General features: G+C 36.0%; 2 protein-coding genes across 3 annotated transcripts; one reads left to right on the top strand and one right to left on the bottom strand.

Moving 5' to 3' along the window:
• The first annotated feature begins 496 nt into the window (after positions 1 to 496).
• LOC106061261 (uncharacterized) lies at positions 497 to 8,570 on the top strand. The gene is made up of 3 exons (XM_013219327.2): positions 497 to 612; positions 1,983 to 2,062; positions 5,286 to 8,570. Exons 2-3 carry the CDS (start codon positions 2,017 to 2,019, stop codon positions 6,227 to 6,229), a joined length of 990 nt encoding a protein of 329 aa, XP_013074781.2. The 5' UTR covers positions 497 to 612; positions 1,983 to 2,016; the 3' UTR covers positions 6,230 to 8,570.
• Positions 8,571 to 9,171: 601 nt separating this feature from the next.
• Positions 9,172 to 15,103, bottom strand: LOC129928341 (phospholipase A and acyltransferase 3-like). Of its 2 annotated transcripts, XM_056042372.1 has the most exons (4): positions 14,884 to 15,096; positions 13,262 to 13,397; positions 11,479 to 11,608; positions 9,172 to 10,320 (listed from the first exon to the last, which is right to left on the bottom strand). In XM_056042372.1, exons 1-4 carry the CDS (start codon positions 15,020 to 15,022, stop codon positions 10,246 to 10,248), a joined length of 480 nt encoding a protein of 159 aa, XP_055898347.1. In that variant the 5' UTR covers positions 15,023 to 15,096; the 3' UTR covers positions 9,172 to 10,245. The 2 variants fall into 2 exon arrangements, with proteins under 2 accessions (XP_055898347.1, XP_055898349.1); XM_056042374.1 differs by lacking the exon at positions 11,479 to 11,608 and having other exon boundaries at positions 14,884 to 15,103.
• Positions 15,104 to 17,842: the final 2,739 nt, after the last annotated feature.

Below are 17,842 nucleotides of genomic sequence, written 5' to 3'. Positions count from 1 at the left end.
AGGCAATTAGTCAATTAATTATTGGTAATTAACTATTTTGTTTGAAATCGAAAAAGGGAAATAAAATCTATATTATTGATATAGTTGTAATTGTGGAGTTCTTCCACTTAGATAACTTTAAAAAAAAGTATTTTTGATATTTTGATTGTTTAAAGTTCTTATTAAATACATTACAGCCAAGAAATTTACTTTAGTAGGCCCCCTACTCTAGTCACCTAAATTTTAAATGATACTTTTTCTCCATGGCGCCTAACGAAATGCCTTATTTGCCTTATTTTTATATCGCCTACACTTCAATTAGAGCTGGAATTTTTTTTTATGACATGCAAGCTACTATTTTAGATCCACTGCTATAGCTGGTGATATAAACCGTGTCCCGGACTTGGAAGCTACATACAAAGAAGTATGTGCCGTTTCTTTTTATGTTCCCACCGTTAACAAATTAAGGATCTTTCATAGCGAACTGCGCGTTGGTCCATTCTATGATGAGGTAATCCTTATTTATTCCTGATAGTCTCCCTTGGCTTACAAACAGGAATAGAGAACCCAATACCGGAGAGAGAGATTACACGAAACCTACTAGGCCTTTTAGAAGATTTTAATGGCAATCAGGTAAGCTTTTCTCTTGTTTATAATTATTATTGTTTCAAATTTTCTGGCGCTGTCAGAATCTAGGTATCATAACAAGAAACAAAGCTCATTGTAGTCCCATTGAGAATGTCCCCAGAGAAATTTACTTATGGTAGCAGTAACAAGTATCGTCCTCTTACAATAGGTAATGAAAATCTTCCTATGTTCCGAGTATGTTTGCGAGATGATGGGTCACAAGCTGATATCTCAATTAGTAATGGTGAAATTTTATTTAACAACCGCCAGATCTTCAAGCTTTAATTATTCATATTTTCTTCTGGATCACTCTCGTAGGCCTATTTGTTTAAACCAGTGGTAGATTGCATGAATAACTTCAATTATAGTTCTCAACACAGTAAACCGAAGCAATACATTCAATAGGCGACAACTTGTTCAAATGTGTCAAGAAAATGACAACAACTTTTAATCAGTCGCTCCTTCACACTGAAGTACTATGACTGTCGAAAAACTTTTAGTTGACAAGATTTTTTTTTTCTTTTTGACACTATCGGATTTCTTGGCAGCTAAAGATCTCATTTTAAAATGAAATTGAATGCAGTGGAAATCGGACATTGCCTATTTGACAGACTTGTTTCATGCATTCAAAGTATTTCAAAGAGATGAACTTACTTCTGGTTTTTATTACTTTTTCAGTCTTCACATTAATTCAGTTGGAAATGAGGAAAAAATATATTTGTAGTTCATGAATCAGCAAAATCGCAATGGTAACTAAGCAGTGGGTCTACAGAATACGAGAAAAAGTAGCGAGGAGTCTACGAGCCGAAAAAGTCTGGGAACCACTGGTTCATAGTTTCACGTTATGTGATAGTGACACTGCAATATTGAGAATTATTGCAGATTTTTACATGTTTCTCAATAAAAAGTAGATCTAGTCTTTTGAAGTCCACTGTCTTGTCTGTTAGTGGAGTTCTATACCACAGAAAAGTAGTCAATTCATTGATTCAGACAACTTTCCTTAGCACTTACCTATATGAATTTGTGCTAGCATAAAGAATAAGAAATGTGCATTTATCTTTGTATCTTTCTGAGTATTTTATAAGGTTTTGTTTTTTACAAAGATTAGGCCTATATCAACTCAATCTGTTTGTACACTAAAAAGTTTGAACATGGTATTTCTCCCACACCCACTCTCGTATCAAGTTGAACCTTTACACTATTATTCATGAACAAAGACAAGACATGAAACTTTACACAATTATTCATGAACAAAGACAAGACATGAAACTTTACACAATTATTCATGTACAAAGACAATTAAGACACGAATTTTTTTTTAATACTGAAATGTTCATTTCTGTTCTCGTTAAATTCAGATGCTTACAACTTTTCAGATCTTCGTATCTTCACTGTTACACTACATAAGCCATGCCTACTACAATCAAGAAAACCAGAAAACTACTCTTCCATTCAAGTGAGTATGTGTGATGATGTGTAAAATTAGTCAAATGCAAAGATCATAGTTCAGATATGGGTGTGAAAAATGGGATTATAACACTATTATTTTTAATGTATTATTAATTACTCTTATACAGCGCATCTTTCAACCTTATAGCATGCTCAGTACGCTATGGTCCAATCACTTTTGTGAGCCATTGGGGTGGGATGGGGTTTTTCTGCTGCTTTTAGGCGCTCAGCAAACACAACATTGCATTGTTAAGTGGCTAAGCCGTAGACAGGCGATTTTGTCACCTCAGCCATACATTCACCTATTTTGCTATGTTGTCTTTCAGAGGGAAGACAAAAATGAATAGTCTTTCTAAATAACTTCATTGAACTACATTGAACAGAAAATGATACAAGTATCAATGTATTAAAAATTACTTCAAAATAAATATCACTGCACAAAATCAACAAAGATCTAGGTCTGTGTTGTTATCCTTTAATTCCGATTATAACAAATAGACAGAAATGGGGTGGGAGCTAGGTACATTGACATTTCATTGACCGAACATGCTTTGGTGATTGTATTATAATGTTTAACAAAGAAAGGTCCTATTTGCGAGGTGTGGGGGAGGCCGTATAACACTTTTTTCTTGAATTCTCACAATTTAATTTTTAAAAATGTTAAATAATAATTTTTAATCTCAAATAATGGCCCCCTTGTTATTATAAAACTTGCCCAGGAAACCCAGGTTAAAAAGTTAAATATAGCATGATCATGAGCATGATAAAAACATGTTGTAAACATTACAAATAAAACAAACAATATTTTAAAAAACATAAAAGTATACATAATGGAAATAACCGCACAATTACTGTATCTTTCTCAATACTGCAAGCTTTATCTTCCTTTTCTATATAAAACAATATAGGGAGATGAGAATGTGGCTTGCGCGATGAAAATTTATTAAAGTGAGGGAGATTTGCGCTGCATCAGCCTCACTCTCTCCCCACTTGCCAGCTAAATCCAGTGGCAGAACAGAGTCCAGACAATTGGAGCTGGTTTGGGATGCAGTGGATGACCAGTGTGCTCTTCATGGCCCACAGTGCTCCAAAACGTTCCATGACGTTTGCTAGGTGACGCCTGATGGGCCTGGTAGTCTAATTCAACTTGAGCGCCATGCAGCCGCAGCTAGACTTCACATGCTGGTGGTGGACAGAGACCATTGTTTCACCAGATACCAGCTCTGGCCAACCATCACCTGGTTTGGCCCGTCAGTCGAGACGGTTTGCCGGGGTGTGGCCGTTGCAGACAACTGCTTGGAGCCACAGGTGAGAGCTAGGATCTAAGTGGAGACCAAAGTCAATGAGCTGCTCAGAGAGCCCGACTGCCCAGTAGACAGAGGTACTACTCCTCCTACAGAACTCCATACACCCCATACTAATTAATTGGATAAGGTTTTGGACTGATTCATGTAGCCTATTGTCACCGGCAATAAATAATTGTGCAAAGTTTCAAATTGATACGACAAGGGGAAGTGAATGAAATATCTGTACCAGACAGAAAAAGTTTCTAAAAACCATTTTGTTGAAAAAGCAGTTATTGAATATACTACTTTTATTTTAGATAAAATTAAATAATGACTAGGATGAAAGCAACAAGATTTTATGAATGTATACATGTCCGTTTTAATATTTGTGAGTACAGTGCAACAACCGCAAATAGGCTAATAATAATAATAATAATTTAATTTATAGAGTGCTATTGACAAACATGGTGTAGGCTCAAGACACTGTGATAACATTACAAATATAATATCAACAACTCAAATGACAACCTAATCTAAAAAAAAAAAGTTTTGAACAGATGGATCTTAATGTTCTTCTTGAATGTAGTGAAGCATGTTGTGTGTCTGAAATCAATGGGGGGTGAGTTTCAAGCCTTTGGTCGATGTACTGAAAAAGCCCGTAGACCTTAACTTTTGAGGGAGAAACGTGGCACCACTAAAAGCATTGAGTCCATGAAGCGCAGTGTTCTATGAGTTACATAAGGAGTGATCAGTTCACTAAGGTACAAGGGCGTTTCTTTATTGTAGATACACTGATGACAAAGTGTGGCCACCTTGTAATCAATTCTCGCTTTCACAAGAAGCCAACAAAGTGTGTACGCAAGAGAGCAGTAGCGAATCCCCACTAGCACTGAATTATAGTCAGTTTCTTTGTGTGAGCATGTGTATGCATATGTGTGTAAGTCCACGTTTTACCAAGTAGAAAGACGGGAAAGCAGCCAAAAACTTCTGTACATTGTGCATACTTCTAATTAGTTTAAATAAAATAAAATAATGACTTGGAGGAAAGCGACAAGACTTTATAAATGTATTATGTATAAAACTCTAACTATAGCAAAATGCCGTTATTTTTAAAACTGAAAATTATTGTTTTATTAAAACATTGGCTTAAGTTTATCATTTTTGGACATTTTAATAAGCTCCTCTAGTATAAGTATGGATTCATTCATATGTGGGATATGTGCTTGCCTCATCTCATTATAATTACTGACTGGAATTTCTATCTGGTTTTGCAACACGACGAACATTACCGCCCAACTGGTACAGCAAGTTCATCATTAGTGTACTGCTTACCGGACCTTGCAATCAATAAAGAAATGAATTACTTGGAAGACACCCATAGGGAACTATTTCCTGCTAATCACCAATGACGCAAAGCCATACTTCAAATAATCAACACTGTATTATCGCATTTATAAAGCTTTTGTCAACTCTCCGTCCGTCTGTCTGTCTGTCTGTCTGGTACACTTTTTGTACACGTTATTTTTTTCCACTTCACATCCTCGGATCAAGTTTGAACTTTTCATAATTATTCATAGTTGATGAGAATACACGAATGAATAAATTATTCAATCAATATGTGGTAATTTATTATTTTTTAATAGAAAAGGGGAGCCTATTCCTGCAGATAAGCTTTGTTTTTTAAGAAAGATTTTTTTTTATAGATTTTGCTTGTTTTTTCTTCAGCTCGTTCAATCTGTTATATGTGACGTAAGGTTCAAATGGATATAAGAAATTGTGTATATCAAATATTTTATTGCAAAAGACAACTGTTAATACTTTAGCCTATTAGCTTTACTCTAGCATTTCAATAAATCAATTTATTGACGATATCTGGGACCACCTTAAATGTTGAAATTTCTTTCATGGGCAATTTAACTTCAAGAATTTTTTTTTTTGTTTAAGGTAATCACGAATGCCAGGAGTCCCAGGGCGGAGAAGCTGAACTACATAAACATTTTGAAAATTGTAGTAAGAATCCAGGTCATGTGCAGTTTATACCAGTTGAAGAGTTCGCTTGGAAACACTTGCCAAAAGGTCATCGAGGCCAAGCTTTATATGATCTCATCAAAACCACTGCTGACCTGACAGTTAGAGTTGCAGTAGGTAATACTAGTCTCAAAAGGCCAGATGTTTGGGCTGAAACACTTTCCTTGTACCCATTCTCCGATAAGAGGGGCCAAAAAAATTTTAGAACCGGAAGTGGGATGATTTGGTACGTGGATAAATTTACCGATGGGACAAAACAAGATGGAGGCAAACATTGGAAAAAATACAAAAAGTGTTGGTGTAGAAATTGCCAATATTCTGAGTCACCCAACAATGTTTGGTGGGATTTCAAAGTATATACCGCCACGCATGTGGTTTTTGACGAAATGGAGGCTAGTCACACGTATTTGAGATTGTTTTATGATAAGAACGATAGCCCTGAAGTTATTGTTGACAGAGTGAATGTTGATTACACACACGTCGAACACGACCGGTGTCTGTTGAATTGTGTGACCTGTGACGAAACAGTAGGACAACGTTTAGAAGTCATGTGGAGACGGTATAGAGAGACATGGCCAAAGGTCAGGAGGATATACAGGGAATCAAAACATGTTGACAGGCTAACATTTATAGTTTCTCATCCTCATGGTTGTTCTAAACAGATCAGTGTTGGTCAGTGGAAAAATAAATACCAAATGGGCAATAGATTTAAGTATAAATTCACCTATACGACATGTACATGTCCAGGAAGTAGTGGAGCTTATGTCCACTGCGTAGGGTATAATAGATGGGCAACCCAACTAGCGCACAGCGGAACAAGTACTGAAGGCAATTTTAGCGGGGCTGGTTTTATTATGTGAGATTTATAGCGTATATAGTCCTACTTGAAATTGAACGTGTAGGAATCGTCTCCATGTAAATGTAGCCTATATAAACAATATATATAGTAGATGCTCATCTGGGAACGAAGGTGTTACCAGCACAACGACCAACCATCTTTCCTTACCCAAGGTTAGATTTGGTTGGACTCAGGAGCGTCCTTGAAGTCCCAAAGATTAGACACAGCCTTCAACCTGAGACCTCTCCCGGAAGCCAAGCGTTTAACTAGTCAGTCACAATGTCACATATGGGCTTTACATCATCAGCCCCAGAGATTGCAAATAGGCCTACCACTACCTTACGGCAGATTTAAATGTGCAATGCAAATGATAAAATATATATTAATCACTGATGTATATATTAAATAAATATGTTACTGGCAAAGTGTGAAGTGCAGGCTTTCTATAAAGAGCTTGGCGTTTTTATGCAAAGTACGAAATGATTCTCAATTCCCTGCTTAAGACAAGGTAAAATTGTCTCATTTAGAAAGATATTTATAAATTAAATATACGTGAATAAAAAATACAAATGAACAACAGGTCCATGTCTTTATACCCTATGCTAAGTACAATTTCAATTTTTAAATAATCAAATAACGCTTTAAATCAATAGTACTTTAAAATAGTAATATAGATTAGTAAATATAAAATTGTTGTTTCTTCTAACTAGACTACAATAATAAATTGCAAGATACCGAAAATTTGAGCGGATAAAATTGTCCGCTATAGTCTACATGCAACAGCAAAAGAGGATCTTATCTAATCTTATAAAATACAGACGTTACTTTAAAATAAAAGAAAATGATTACGTCCTACGCGTGTTTCTAGTTCAATCTAGTCATGCATGTTAACCAATGACTTAAATTTTGCCACGTCATTGATTTTCCTGGTTGGCTCAGGCAGCCCATTTGTACAAATTTGTCCTAGTATATGGAACGAGGAATGTGTCTTTATCTTTGTGTTTTTCTGAGTAATTCATACACTTTAAGAAGCTGTGCTTATTTTAAAATATTTTTGTTAGTTTCTTCTTAACTACAAATAGAAATAACAATATACCTAACAATGTTTCAATAAGTTGTCTTAGCTTATAGGCCTATTATGAAATGGTAATTTAAATCTGCCGATAAAGCTAAGGCCAGTCTCGTCAAGCATATAGGCCTATTTTATTGGTATTTACATGTCCCAACTTTTTCTTAGTCTTCTGTACTTATAAAATTATCTTATGTCGAGAAAAAACTCCATGAGACCCACTGAGGCTTACCAGAGACTTTCAAGCCCATAGGAGGACCATGAAGGAGACAACGCATAACTAGATTGACCTAGGAACATGCGTGGGACGTAATCATCTTCTTTTTTTTTGAAGTAACGTCTGTATTTTATAAGATAAGATAAGCCTTACAGAGGAGTAAAGAAAATACAGACGAGACAAAGTGAACATTAAAAACTAGGCGTATAACTATTTAATGAAAAATGTAAGTAAATCATAGGCTGTAAAAATAAATATTATGTTAGGTATCATACGTTTCTCAGACGAGTTGACTTTTAGAACTGAAAACATCGAAAAAACAACAACACAATAAGTATGTAACTCCATGTCCGACATTTTCTTCCAATAGTATTTAATGGGGGGAGGGGGAAAGCTTTTCATTGGGTAATGTTATTCTATCTTCGTTTTTTTTTTTTTAAATCTAGATCAACCTGATGGCAAGGATTTAAATGGGAAAATACCTTACTGTTTATTTCTATTTTATAAAATAGTACAGCGAGTTGATTATTCTGGCTTTTAAACTCAATTTCAAGTTTATTTATAATCGTGTATAAGCACTTTTTTTTCAATGACAAAACATGTTTTGCCATCTCAAAAGAAAAATGAATTGCACTAAGTCTTTAATATGATAAATTAGCGATTATAAAAAAAAAAACACTTTTATCCGCTAATAAATCAAGATCTAGTCAAGTGGTTCTTTCTTAGTAGTTGTATTAGGCTTGATCCGAGACAAACCGTTACAACGGTTTTAATGTTCTAATGATTATTCTCGCTTGATCACCTATGAGAGCCTATTTTCTTTCAGTCTCTTATCCAACACAACGGGAAACATCTTTTGTACCAACTTGGCCTTGGCAAAGTAGGAAATCAAGAATCCATGTCGTACTCCGCCCTTTACCTGTAGGCATCCTATAGGACTTAGCCGCTAACATATGTATACCCTGGATCACTAATGTACAGAATGTTTATTATGAAAATATTATTTATATTACAATTTGTAATTACATTTGTTATACTGAGACATCAAGAGAATGCCGTTTTAATATACTTAGTTGCTGTACAATTAATAATGTTGTTGTTAACATAATTATTAGTTTAGGTGTTGTTTTTTATAATCCTTATTTTGTTGGTGTTGTATTTTAAGTACTTTTATTGTACTAACAAAAAAGGGAGGCAACTCAACAAGGGAAAGTCTGAAAGGATGTGTTTACAGGTGATAAGAGGACACCACAAATATAGATGGCAGTCTTAATTTTCCGATTTTATAACTCAAGGTTCACTGTCGCCACTTCCCTAGTCCGTGTCTATCTCGAGATCTGATTGTCCCAGGAACGGTATAATTTTCCCCCAAACCACAAGAAACGACTATTCCAATGTTTTCTAGACACTCTCACTCAACCCAACTGTTCTCATTTTTCTAGCCTGTCCACTGACGATGATATCTTTCGTAATTTAAAGCGGAGCGAGCCCTGTTCGTTTTTTTGTCCATGCCGTACTTCGATCTACTAGAAGTCATTGCCCCTAGAAACGGCTAATGAGCGCACTGATTTTTTTTTTTAAAGCTCGCTTACAATATTTGGTACCTCGTAGAGACAATAGTTACTTTACTATTTTGAACCGCATCTGTTCTACGATTAAAGGACGATCAAAACGAATCTGTAACTTTTTTTTTATTGTTACCACAGATATTGATATATCGTATGACACCACTATCGATACAGTTAATTTAACAAAACAAGACAGAAATAACATAATAGACATAATTACAAATGCTTAAAGGACAAACTAATCTTTAAAAATTTGGAAAAGACAGGTCTTAATGTTCTTCTCAAACACAGAACAATTAAAATGGCATAATGCAATGCGTAGGTTAAGTTGTTTTAAAATATTGATGTGATATGGTCTTAATAATACAATCCAGATTATGCAGCGAGTTTCAACAGCTGCTTGACAATAGTTCAAATAATTCTTCAAAACATTCCTCACGAAAAAAATACATCGTTTATCTGTACAGGAAAATATGTCCTTGTCTATGTCCTAGCAGCCTTCTCTCTTATCACTATCCTAAATCTTATAATCTTTTCTGTCTAAACCAGGGGTTCTCAACTTGTGGGTCGCGACCCCTTTTGGGGTCGATTGACGATTTGCCAGGGGTCGCCTAAGACCATCGCAAAAATGGAATGTTTTTGTCCATTCTTCTATTGCTGTGTATGTGTGCCGGGGGGGGGGGGTCGCGGCAGAGTGGGGGATTGCAAAAAGGGGTCGCCGAGACTAAAGGTTGAGAACCGCTGGTCTAAACATAAACTACTTTGATTATAAAATGCATGAATGAATCTGTATCCTATCACAGTGGGGTCACCAGAAGGAACGGTGGTGCTGGCCTCGCCGTGTAACACCTACCTTAGTGACGCCACTGCTTACTCCTATTAGCAATTAAATTGTTAAAGCTAGATTAAAATTCATTAAAACTATAAACAAAGGAGACTGCTTCTGAATGCCTATGATCTTAGAAACGACTTATTGACTGCTTTGTGCTGTAGAAGCCAGAATGTAGGCACAACGACGTGACGTAGACGGTTCCGCCATTCTGTTAATAAACTGTATTCAATGTAGTCAAGGCGCTTACAAAGTTATTCTATGTTATCTGGTCGTCTGAACTACAGTACAGCTACACGAGCATCGAGCAGCAATGACATCTAGACAGGTGCAGAGATTATTAGCTCTATTTTCTCTAATCATTAAATAATGAATCAGAATGCAGACTTCTCTCTTTTAATTCTTCTGACGGAGAACCCAGAAATAAGAGCTGTTGAAGACAAAGTGAGAGAAGAATTCAATTGGTGGGCTAATTATATAAAATAATGTGATAGAATAATTTAATCTGTGGGCTAATTATATAAAATAATGTGATAGAAGAATTTAATCTGTGGGCTAATTATATAAAATAATGTGATAGAAGATTTTAATCTGTGGGCTAATTATATAAAATAATATGATAGAAGAATTTAATCTGTGGGCTAATTATATAAAATAATGTGATAGAAGAATTCAATTGGTGGGCTAATTATATACAATAATGTGATAGAATTTAATCTGTGGGCTAATTATATAAAATAATGTGATAGAAGAATTACACAAATACTTAAAGCTAAGAAAAAGAAAAAAAAATTTGTGGATATTTAAATTTCAAATCATTTTGATGCTTTTATAGATCTAGATTTATATATATGTAAAATCTTCGCTAGCAAAGTAGCATGGCCTGATAGCTAATCTGTCAGAGCATTGTTCTAATAATGCGAATGTCGTGGGATCGATTCCGTACTGACATTTTTTTCTAGTTCTGTTATTAATAATAAATAAAATATGAATGTTTAGTTAACGGTATTAATTTAACATATGGAGGCGCGGTGGCTGAGCGGTAAAGCACTTGGCTTCCGAAACGGGGGTCCCGGGATCGAATCCTGGTAAAGACTGGGATATATGGGTGCCTCTGACTCCACCAAGCTCTAATGGGAACCTTACATTAGTTTGGGAACAGTAAAGGCGGTTGGTCGTTGTGCTGGCTACATTATACACGCGTTAACCGTTGGCCACATAAACAAATGACCTTTACATCATCTGCCCACAAGGAAGGAAAGACATAAAGTTAAAGTCACAATCCTCGTTCCATATGCTAGGACAAATTTCAACAAATGCTCCTTCTTCCCTAGTGCTATCAGAGCATGGAATGGGTTGCCTAAGCCAGCCAGGATAACCAGTGACTTGGCAGAATTTAAGTCATTGGTTAACACGCATAGGACGTAATCATCTTCTTTTTGAAGTAACGTCTGTAATAGTCTGAATAATAGAAGATAAAAAAAAAGACTCTAGGACTAGGTGTCCTATTTGTATTGAATAAGATAAAACAGGTAGGATTTGTAAAATGAGTATTGTTAAGTTTGATAGACTAAGAATTTATTTTTACCTGTTCACTGACACGTTGACCATACCGACAATAATTAGCAAAATGTTCACAGTTTCTCGTAATTAAGTTATAATCAACGCTTCCGACACACCTTTTGGCCTTTTTCACTATTTTGTCCGGACTCCGTGGCCTGTAGAATTGTAGGATTTGTAGAATTCGTTCAGTAAATAAAAAAAATGTTGAAATAGTGTTACAAGAAATACTCTCAAATCTTTACAAATATAAATTGAATGGGAGACGAACATATGCCAAAGGCAGTCTTTTTTTGGTGAGCTAAAAGGTGGTCGACGTAACAGAGGCGCCCCACGGAAACGCTTCAAAGACCAGCTTAGGCGTCAACTTGCCTTAGCTGACATAGAAGAGAGCACCTGGTTGCATGCGACCTCAGAACGAGACAGCTGGAGGTCACTCACAAAGGCCCTGGGATACACATTTGAGATCTAAGGAAAATCCGCTGCTGAGGACAGACGCAGACAGCGAAAAGAAAATCTAAATCGGCCACCTGCGGACAAATGGATGTTGCAAAATATGTAGGCCACAGCTGGGGCTGCGTAGCCACGGGAAATACTGTTCCTCACTGATGTTCGGACTCTACGACAAGCCTTATTATCTTTAGCATAGCAGCAGTTTATATGGACATTTGCATGATTTTAAATTTTAGTGATTTATTATAATTATATATAGATCTAAATATAGGCATATATATTGTCATATATATAGGCGCACACCGAACAGAAGCTTCAACTTGCCGTCCATGAATTTGCTGAGGCTGCAGCCTCGTTTGGTCTGTCCATCAAACCAATCGGAACTAACTCAGCCCCACAAAAATGTGAATGGCCATCTATGTTGTTGACCAGTTTACCCACTCGGTCAGGACAGTCTCAAATGATGCGTCACTGACCATTGTCAGGTTGAGGAATTATTTGCAGACGATTGCATAATATATAGAACAATAAAACCAACACACGATACAGATATTTTACAAAGAGAATTAGATGAATTACAGAAATGGGAATCAAATTGGAGCATGTCTTTCCACCCAGAAAAATGTCAGTTGTTAAGAGTAACAAAAAAAAAAATAAAACAAATTAATTCCACTTATCTTATTCATGGCAAACCAGTAACACAGACTAAAAACGCAAAATACTTGATGAAACTACAAACAAATCAAACAAAGCATTAGGATTTATTAAAAGAAATTTCTATAAATCAAATAAGAACATAAAACTAAAATGTTATTTAACATGGGTTAGGCCAATAATAGAATATGCATCCTCCGTTTGGGACCCCTCAACTCAAGAAAACATTAAGAAACTGGAACAGACACAAAATAGAGCAGTGCGATTCATAACAAACGAATAGTCATATTTGACTAGAGTAACACCTTTAGTAAAATCACTTAATTTAGAAAGCCTTCAGGACAGAAGACTCAAAAGTAAAGTAGCAATCATACCTAAAACACTGAACCATAATCTTCAAATACAAAAACAAAATTTAATAAAATACTATGAAAGACACAAAGATAAAGGCACATTCCTCGTCCCATATGCTAGGACAAATTTGTACAAATACTCCTTCTTCCCTAGTGCTATTAGAGCATGGAATGGGTTGCCTGAGCTAGCCAGGAAAACCAGTGACTTGGCAGAATTTAAGTCATTGATTAATATGCATGACTAAATGCATGACGCGTAGGACGTAATCATCTTCTTTTTTGAAGTAACGTCTGTACTATATAAGATAAGATAAGATAATACAATAATTTGACAGCTGGGTGACTACCTACGTGTATCGGGAATCCCTGTCGTTGCCTGCGTAGATTTTCGATTTTCCCGCCACTTTCATTAAGTCATCCTCCCGAATCTCGCCACAACTTTTATCCAGTGGTCTCTCTTTAGTAATGTGAATTAGCTTACCGTCACCTGGAAATCAAAAACGTTGAATAAGCAAAATATATTTTTTTAAAATAAAGCTTATCTATGGGGAATAACCTCGCACTTACAACTATATCTCTCAATGATGCATATGTTATTTATCTTATTCGATCTTAAACAAAATAATTACTATTAAAATTAATTACCAATAATTAATTGATCGAAATCGCGATGGCTGAGTGGTTAAGCGCATGGCTTCCGAACCTGGGGTACTTGGTTCGAATCTCGGGGAATTTGGGGATTTTTAGGGCAACCCGGATTCCACCAAACTCTAATGGGTACATACCTTTTGTTGGAGAAAGTAAAGGAGGTTGGTCGTTGTGCTTGCTGCGCGTTTACCTTTGATCATAGAAACAGATGACCTTCACATCATCTGCCCCGTAGATCGCAAGGAAGCTTCACTTTTGTTTAATCACTGTTTCAAGATATGTTTTATAACCGCAAACTCCTTCTGTTTAAAATGGTAGTTTCTGTTCATCATCACTCCTTTGAGTTCCTCGTGGAACATAGGGCCTCGGCAAAAACACGCCACTCTCCACGGTCTCTTGCTCGCTTTTTTATGGTTTCCCAGCTCTTCCCGGTCTTCTCTGCTTCTTCAAGTACACTGCGCCGCCATGTTCTTTTTGGTCTTCCTCTGCGTCTTGGGGGTTCCACTCTAAGGCCTGCCTAGCTCTGTTGTTGGTATCTTTTCTAAGGGTCTGACCAATCCATCTCCACTTCCTCTCTAAGATCTGCACTTCTATATTTTTCTGTCCACTCATCTCGCACAGATTGGTGTTTTCTACTTTGTCATACCAGTGTATTTTTAGGATATTTCTTAGGTATCTGTTGATGAAGGTCTGTATTTTTTGTTTGTTGTGGCTTCAGTTGTTCTCCATGTTTCAGAACCATACAGTAGGACAGCCTTGACATTAGAGTTAAAAATTCTTAGTTTAGTCTTGTTTGAGATGTGAGGAGATTTCCACGTTGGTTTTAGCTGTGTAAATGTCTGACGTGCTAGATTTATACTGCGTTTAATGTCTTCATCTGTTCCACCTGATATACTGACTACACTCCCAAGGTATATACAATTTTCTACTTGGTCTATTGTCTGAAAATCCAGTATTATGTCTCCAATTTGTTTATTGTTTACTTTAAGTACGTTAGTTTTTTTGGTGGTTTATTTTGAGGCCTACTCTTTTTCCTACTTCGCTTAAAGCTGTGACCTTTTCTTGCATATCCCGTAGTCTGTGTGATAATAGGACTATGTCATCAGCGAATTCCAAATATTCCAGCTTTTGTGTGAGAGTCCATTGGATTCACCATGTCACCAACTATATAAAGATCGAACTCAAACTGTAATTCAACACAGACACGGCGTCTCTTAAATCATTTTTGAAAAGTTCTACTAGAGTGAATACAATTTAAACAAGCATGAAGTGCCCTAATCATGTAAACACAATTCAATCATAAAACAAAAGTGGAGATACATTACCTATATACACTCCCCAGTGATAATAAATCCGTCTGTCAATTTTGACCAAATCCCCGGGCTGAAGAAAACGCATGACGTAATCGTTCCTAGCTCTAATCCTGGAGAGGGCATGGCTGTCACTCTTGCTTGGTGACGCCATAATTAAAAACTAAACTCGGAGACAATTGTTTTTTTTAAATACTAAACACTTGAACTTTGAACCATGCTTTGAACACATCTGATAATGGTTTGGTTGTTTGCGTTTACTGTTCTAATTTAAGAAATGACAACACAAATCCGTATTAATAGATAACAGATTAGTAAGAAAACATTGGGCTTATCAGACTACCAAGGAGAAACACCTGCTTATCTATTTTAATGGCTGATGGGTCAAATAAAGTGTTTTAACTCTTTCTCTACGTAATTATTTACCACATTCTGGTGGAATAAACGTTGGTATCGTCTGTTAGGAGAGAAAGAGTTAATGCAATGTTTATGTTACCTTCAATTCGTAAATCTTAAGTCATTGAATTTCCTTGTCGCCTTACGGAGAACGCCATATTGAAGCGACTCTTTAATTTCCACTTGACTGAGATGCAGATTTAAGGAGAAACGAATAGGCCTACTGTTAAAAGTCCCCAATAAAAATTATAACTAAAACTGTAGTAAGTTTAAACACAGTGTATATTGCACAATTAAGCTCAAAGGCTTCTGTAACTAGGGCTACTATATTTTAAAAATATTAAACGTAAAGAAGCCCTTTCAGACCTTGTGATCTATTGGACAAATAATGTCAAGGTCATCCTTTCAGACCTTGTGATCTATTGGACAAATAATGTCAAAGTCATCCTTTCAGACCTTGTGATCTAGTGGACAAATAATGTCAAAGTCATCCTTTCAGACCTTGTGATCTAGTGGACAAATAATGTCAAAGTCCTCTTTTCAGACCTTGTGATCTATTGGACAAATAATGTCAAGGTCATCCTTTCAGACCTTGCGATCTATTGAACAAATAATGTCAAAGTCATCCTTTCAGACCTTGTGATCTTTTGGACAAATAATGTCAAGGTCATCCTTTCAGACCTTGCGATCTATTGAACAAATAATGTCAAAGTCATCCTTTCAGACCTTGTGATCTATTGAACAAATAATGTCAAAGTCATCCTTTCAGACCTTGTGATCTATTGAACAAATAATGTGAAGATGATATTTTCAGATCTTGCGATCTATTGAACAAATAATGTCAAAGTCATCCTTTCAGACCTTGTGATCTATTGGACAAATAATGTCAAAGTCATCCTTTCAGACCTTGTGATCTATTGAACAAATAATGTCAAAGTCATCCTTTCAGACCTTGTGATCTATTGAACAAATAATGTCAAAGTCATCCTTTCAGACCTTGTGATCTATTGAACAAATAATGTGAAGATGATATTTTCAGATCTTGCGATCTATTGAACAAATAATGTCAAAGTCATCCTTTCAGACCTTGTGATCTATTGGACAAATAATGTCAAAGTCATCCTTTCAGACCTTGTGATCTAGTGGACAAATAATGTCAAAGTCCTCCTTTCAGACCTTGTGATCTATTGGACAAATAATGTCAAGGTCATCCTTTCAGACCTTGCGATCTATTGAACAAATAATGTCAAAGTCATCCTTTCAGACCTTGTGATCTTTTGGACAAATAATGTCAAGGTCATCCTTTCAGACCTTGTGATCTATTGAACAAATAATGTCAAAGTCATCCTTTCAGACCTTGTGATCTATTGAACAAATAATGTGAAGATGATATTTTCAGACCTTGTGATCTATTGGACAAATAATGTCAAGGTCATTAAGTCTGCTAAATAGGCAATATTCGATTTCCTCTATTAAATTTCGTTTTAAAATTAGATCTTTAGCATCCAAGATCATACGGTGTCAAAAAGAAAAAAAAACTTTGTTAAACATATGTCTTTTTCGACAACCATCCTTGTTCATTGTGAATGAGCAAGTGGTGAAAGTTATCTTCCTTTTCTGAACATATTTGAGCAAGTAATCGGGTATTGAGCATGTTAATATCAAATTGAAGATATTCAAGCGATCTACCAAATTGTAGCTGTCGATGGATAACTTAGTGTATTACTTACACACCGGGTATAGCTATCCTTCTTCTTCTGCTTCATATAGCCAGCCTTTTGCTGCTGAGTTGGCAGCTCTTGTGCAGACTGTGCCAAGGAAAAATAGTGTGCTGATTTCTTCAGTTGTTCAGCACTGCCGTACAGGGTGTAGGTTATGTTGGGATGTAGTGGTAGTGGGGTCTGCCTAAGATGGATTAGGAAGGGGCATTAAAAAAGGATATGCTTTACGGTTTCATAAGGGTGTCTACAAGGGGGGAGTTGTGTGGAATTATTTTATTGAGATGGTAATTTAACAGAGGTGTGTGTCCTGTCCTTAGTTGGAAGATTGTGGATTGCTCTTTGCGGGGGAGGAAGTTAATATTGTCCATTTCTTTGTACGTGGCTCTGCCTGTGTTTCCTGTTGCCCATTGGTTGAGTCACTCCTCTTTGTGGTTGTTGATTAACAGCTATCCAAAAGAAGACTTAACCATGACATTAGGTGCTCCCTCCTCTGCTACTGATATTCTATTTAACCATTAAAGTGCTGAGCTGTTTTACAATGAAGACATACAAAATGAAATTACAATGTTCATGTTTAGAGGTTAAAGTACCTCACGCATCTTAAGGGTTAAAGTAATGGCTTTTTAAATGTAGTTCTTTCAAACTTTAAATTGTGATCGCCTTTATTGCCAATTAACAGTTTTCGTAAAAAGACGTGTTTTTTTTTTATTTTTTAAATCCATAACAATAACATAAAGTAATATTTCTTTTGCAAATAATTACATAATGTTTCAATGTTACAAATAATTTCATCAATACGCCTTTGAATTGTTTTGTTGCGGATAAGAATCCTTTAAGAATATCAGATCAAGTTTGTG

The sequence above is a fragment of the Biomphalaria glabrata genome, chromosome 9 (assembly GCF_947242115.1).
Source record: "Biomphalaria glabrata chromosome 9, xgBioGlab47.1, whole genome shotgun sequence".
Classification (NCBI taxonomy): domain Eukaryota; kingdom Metazoa; phylum Mollusca; class Gastropoda; family Planorbidae; genus Biomphalaria; species Biomphalaria glabrata.
Note: the sequence above shows the minus strand (reverse complement) of the source record. Positions and strands in the feature narration are given on the sequence as shown.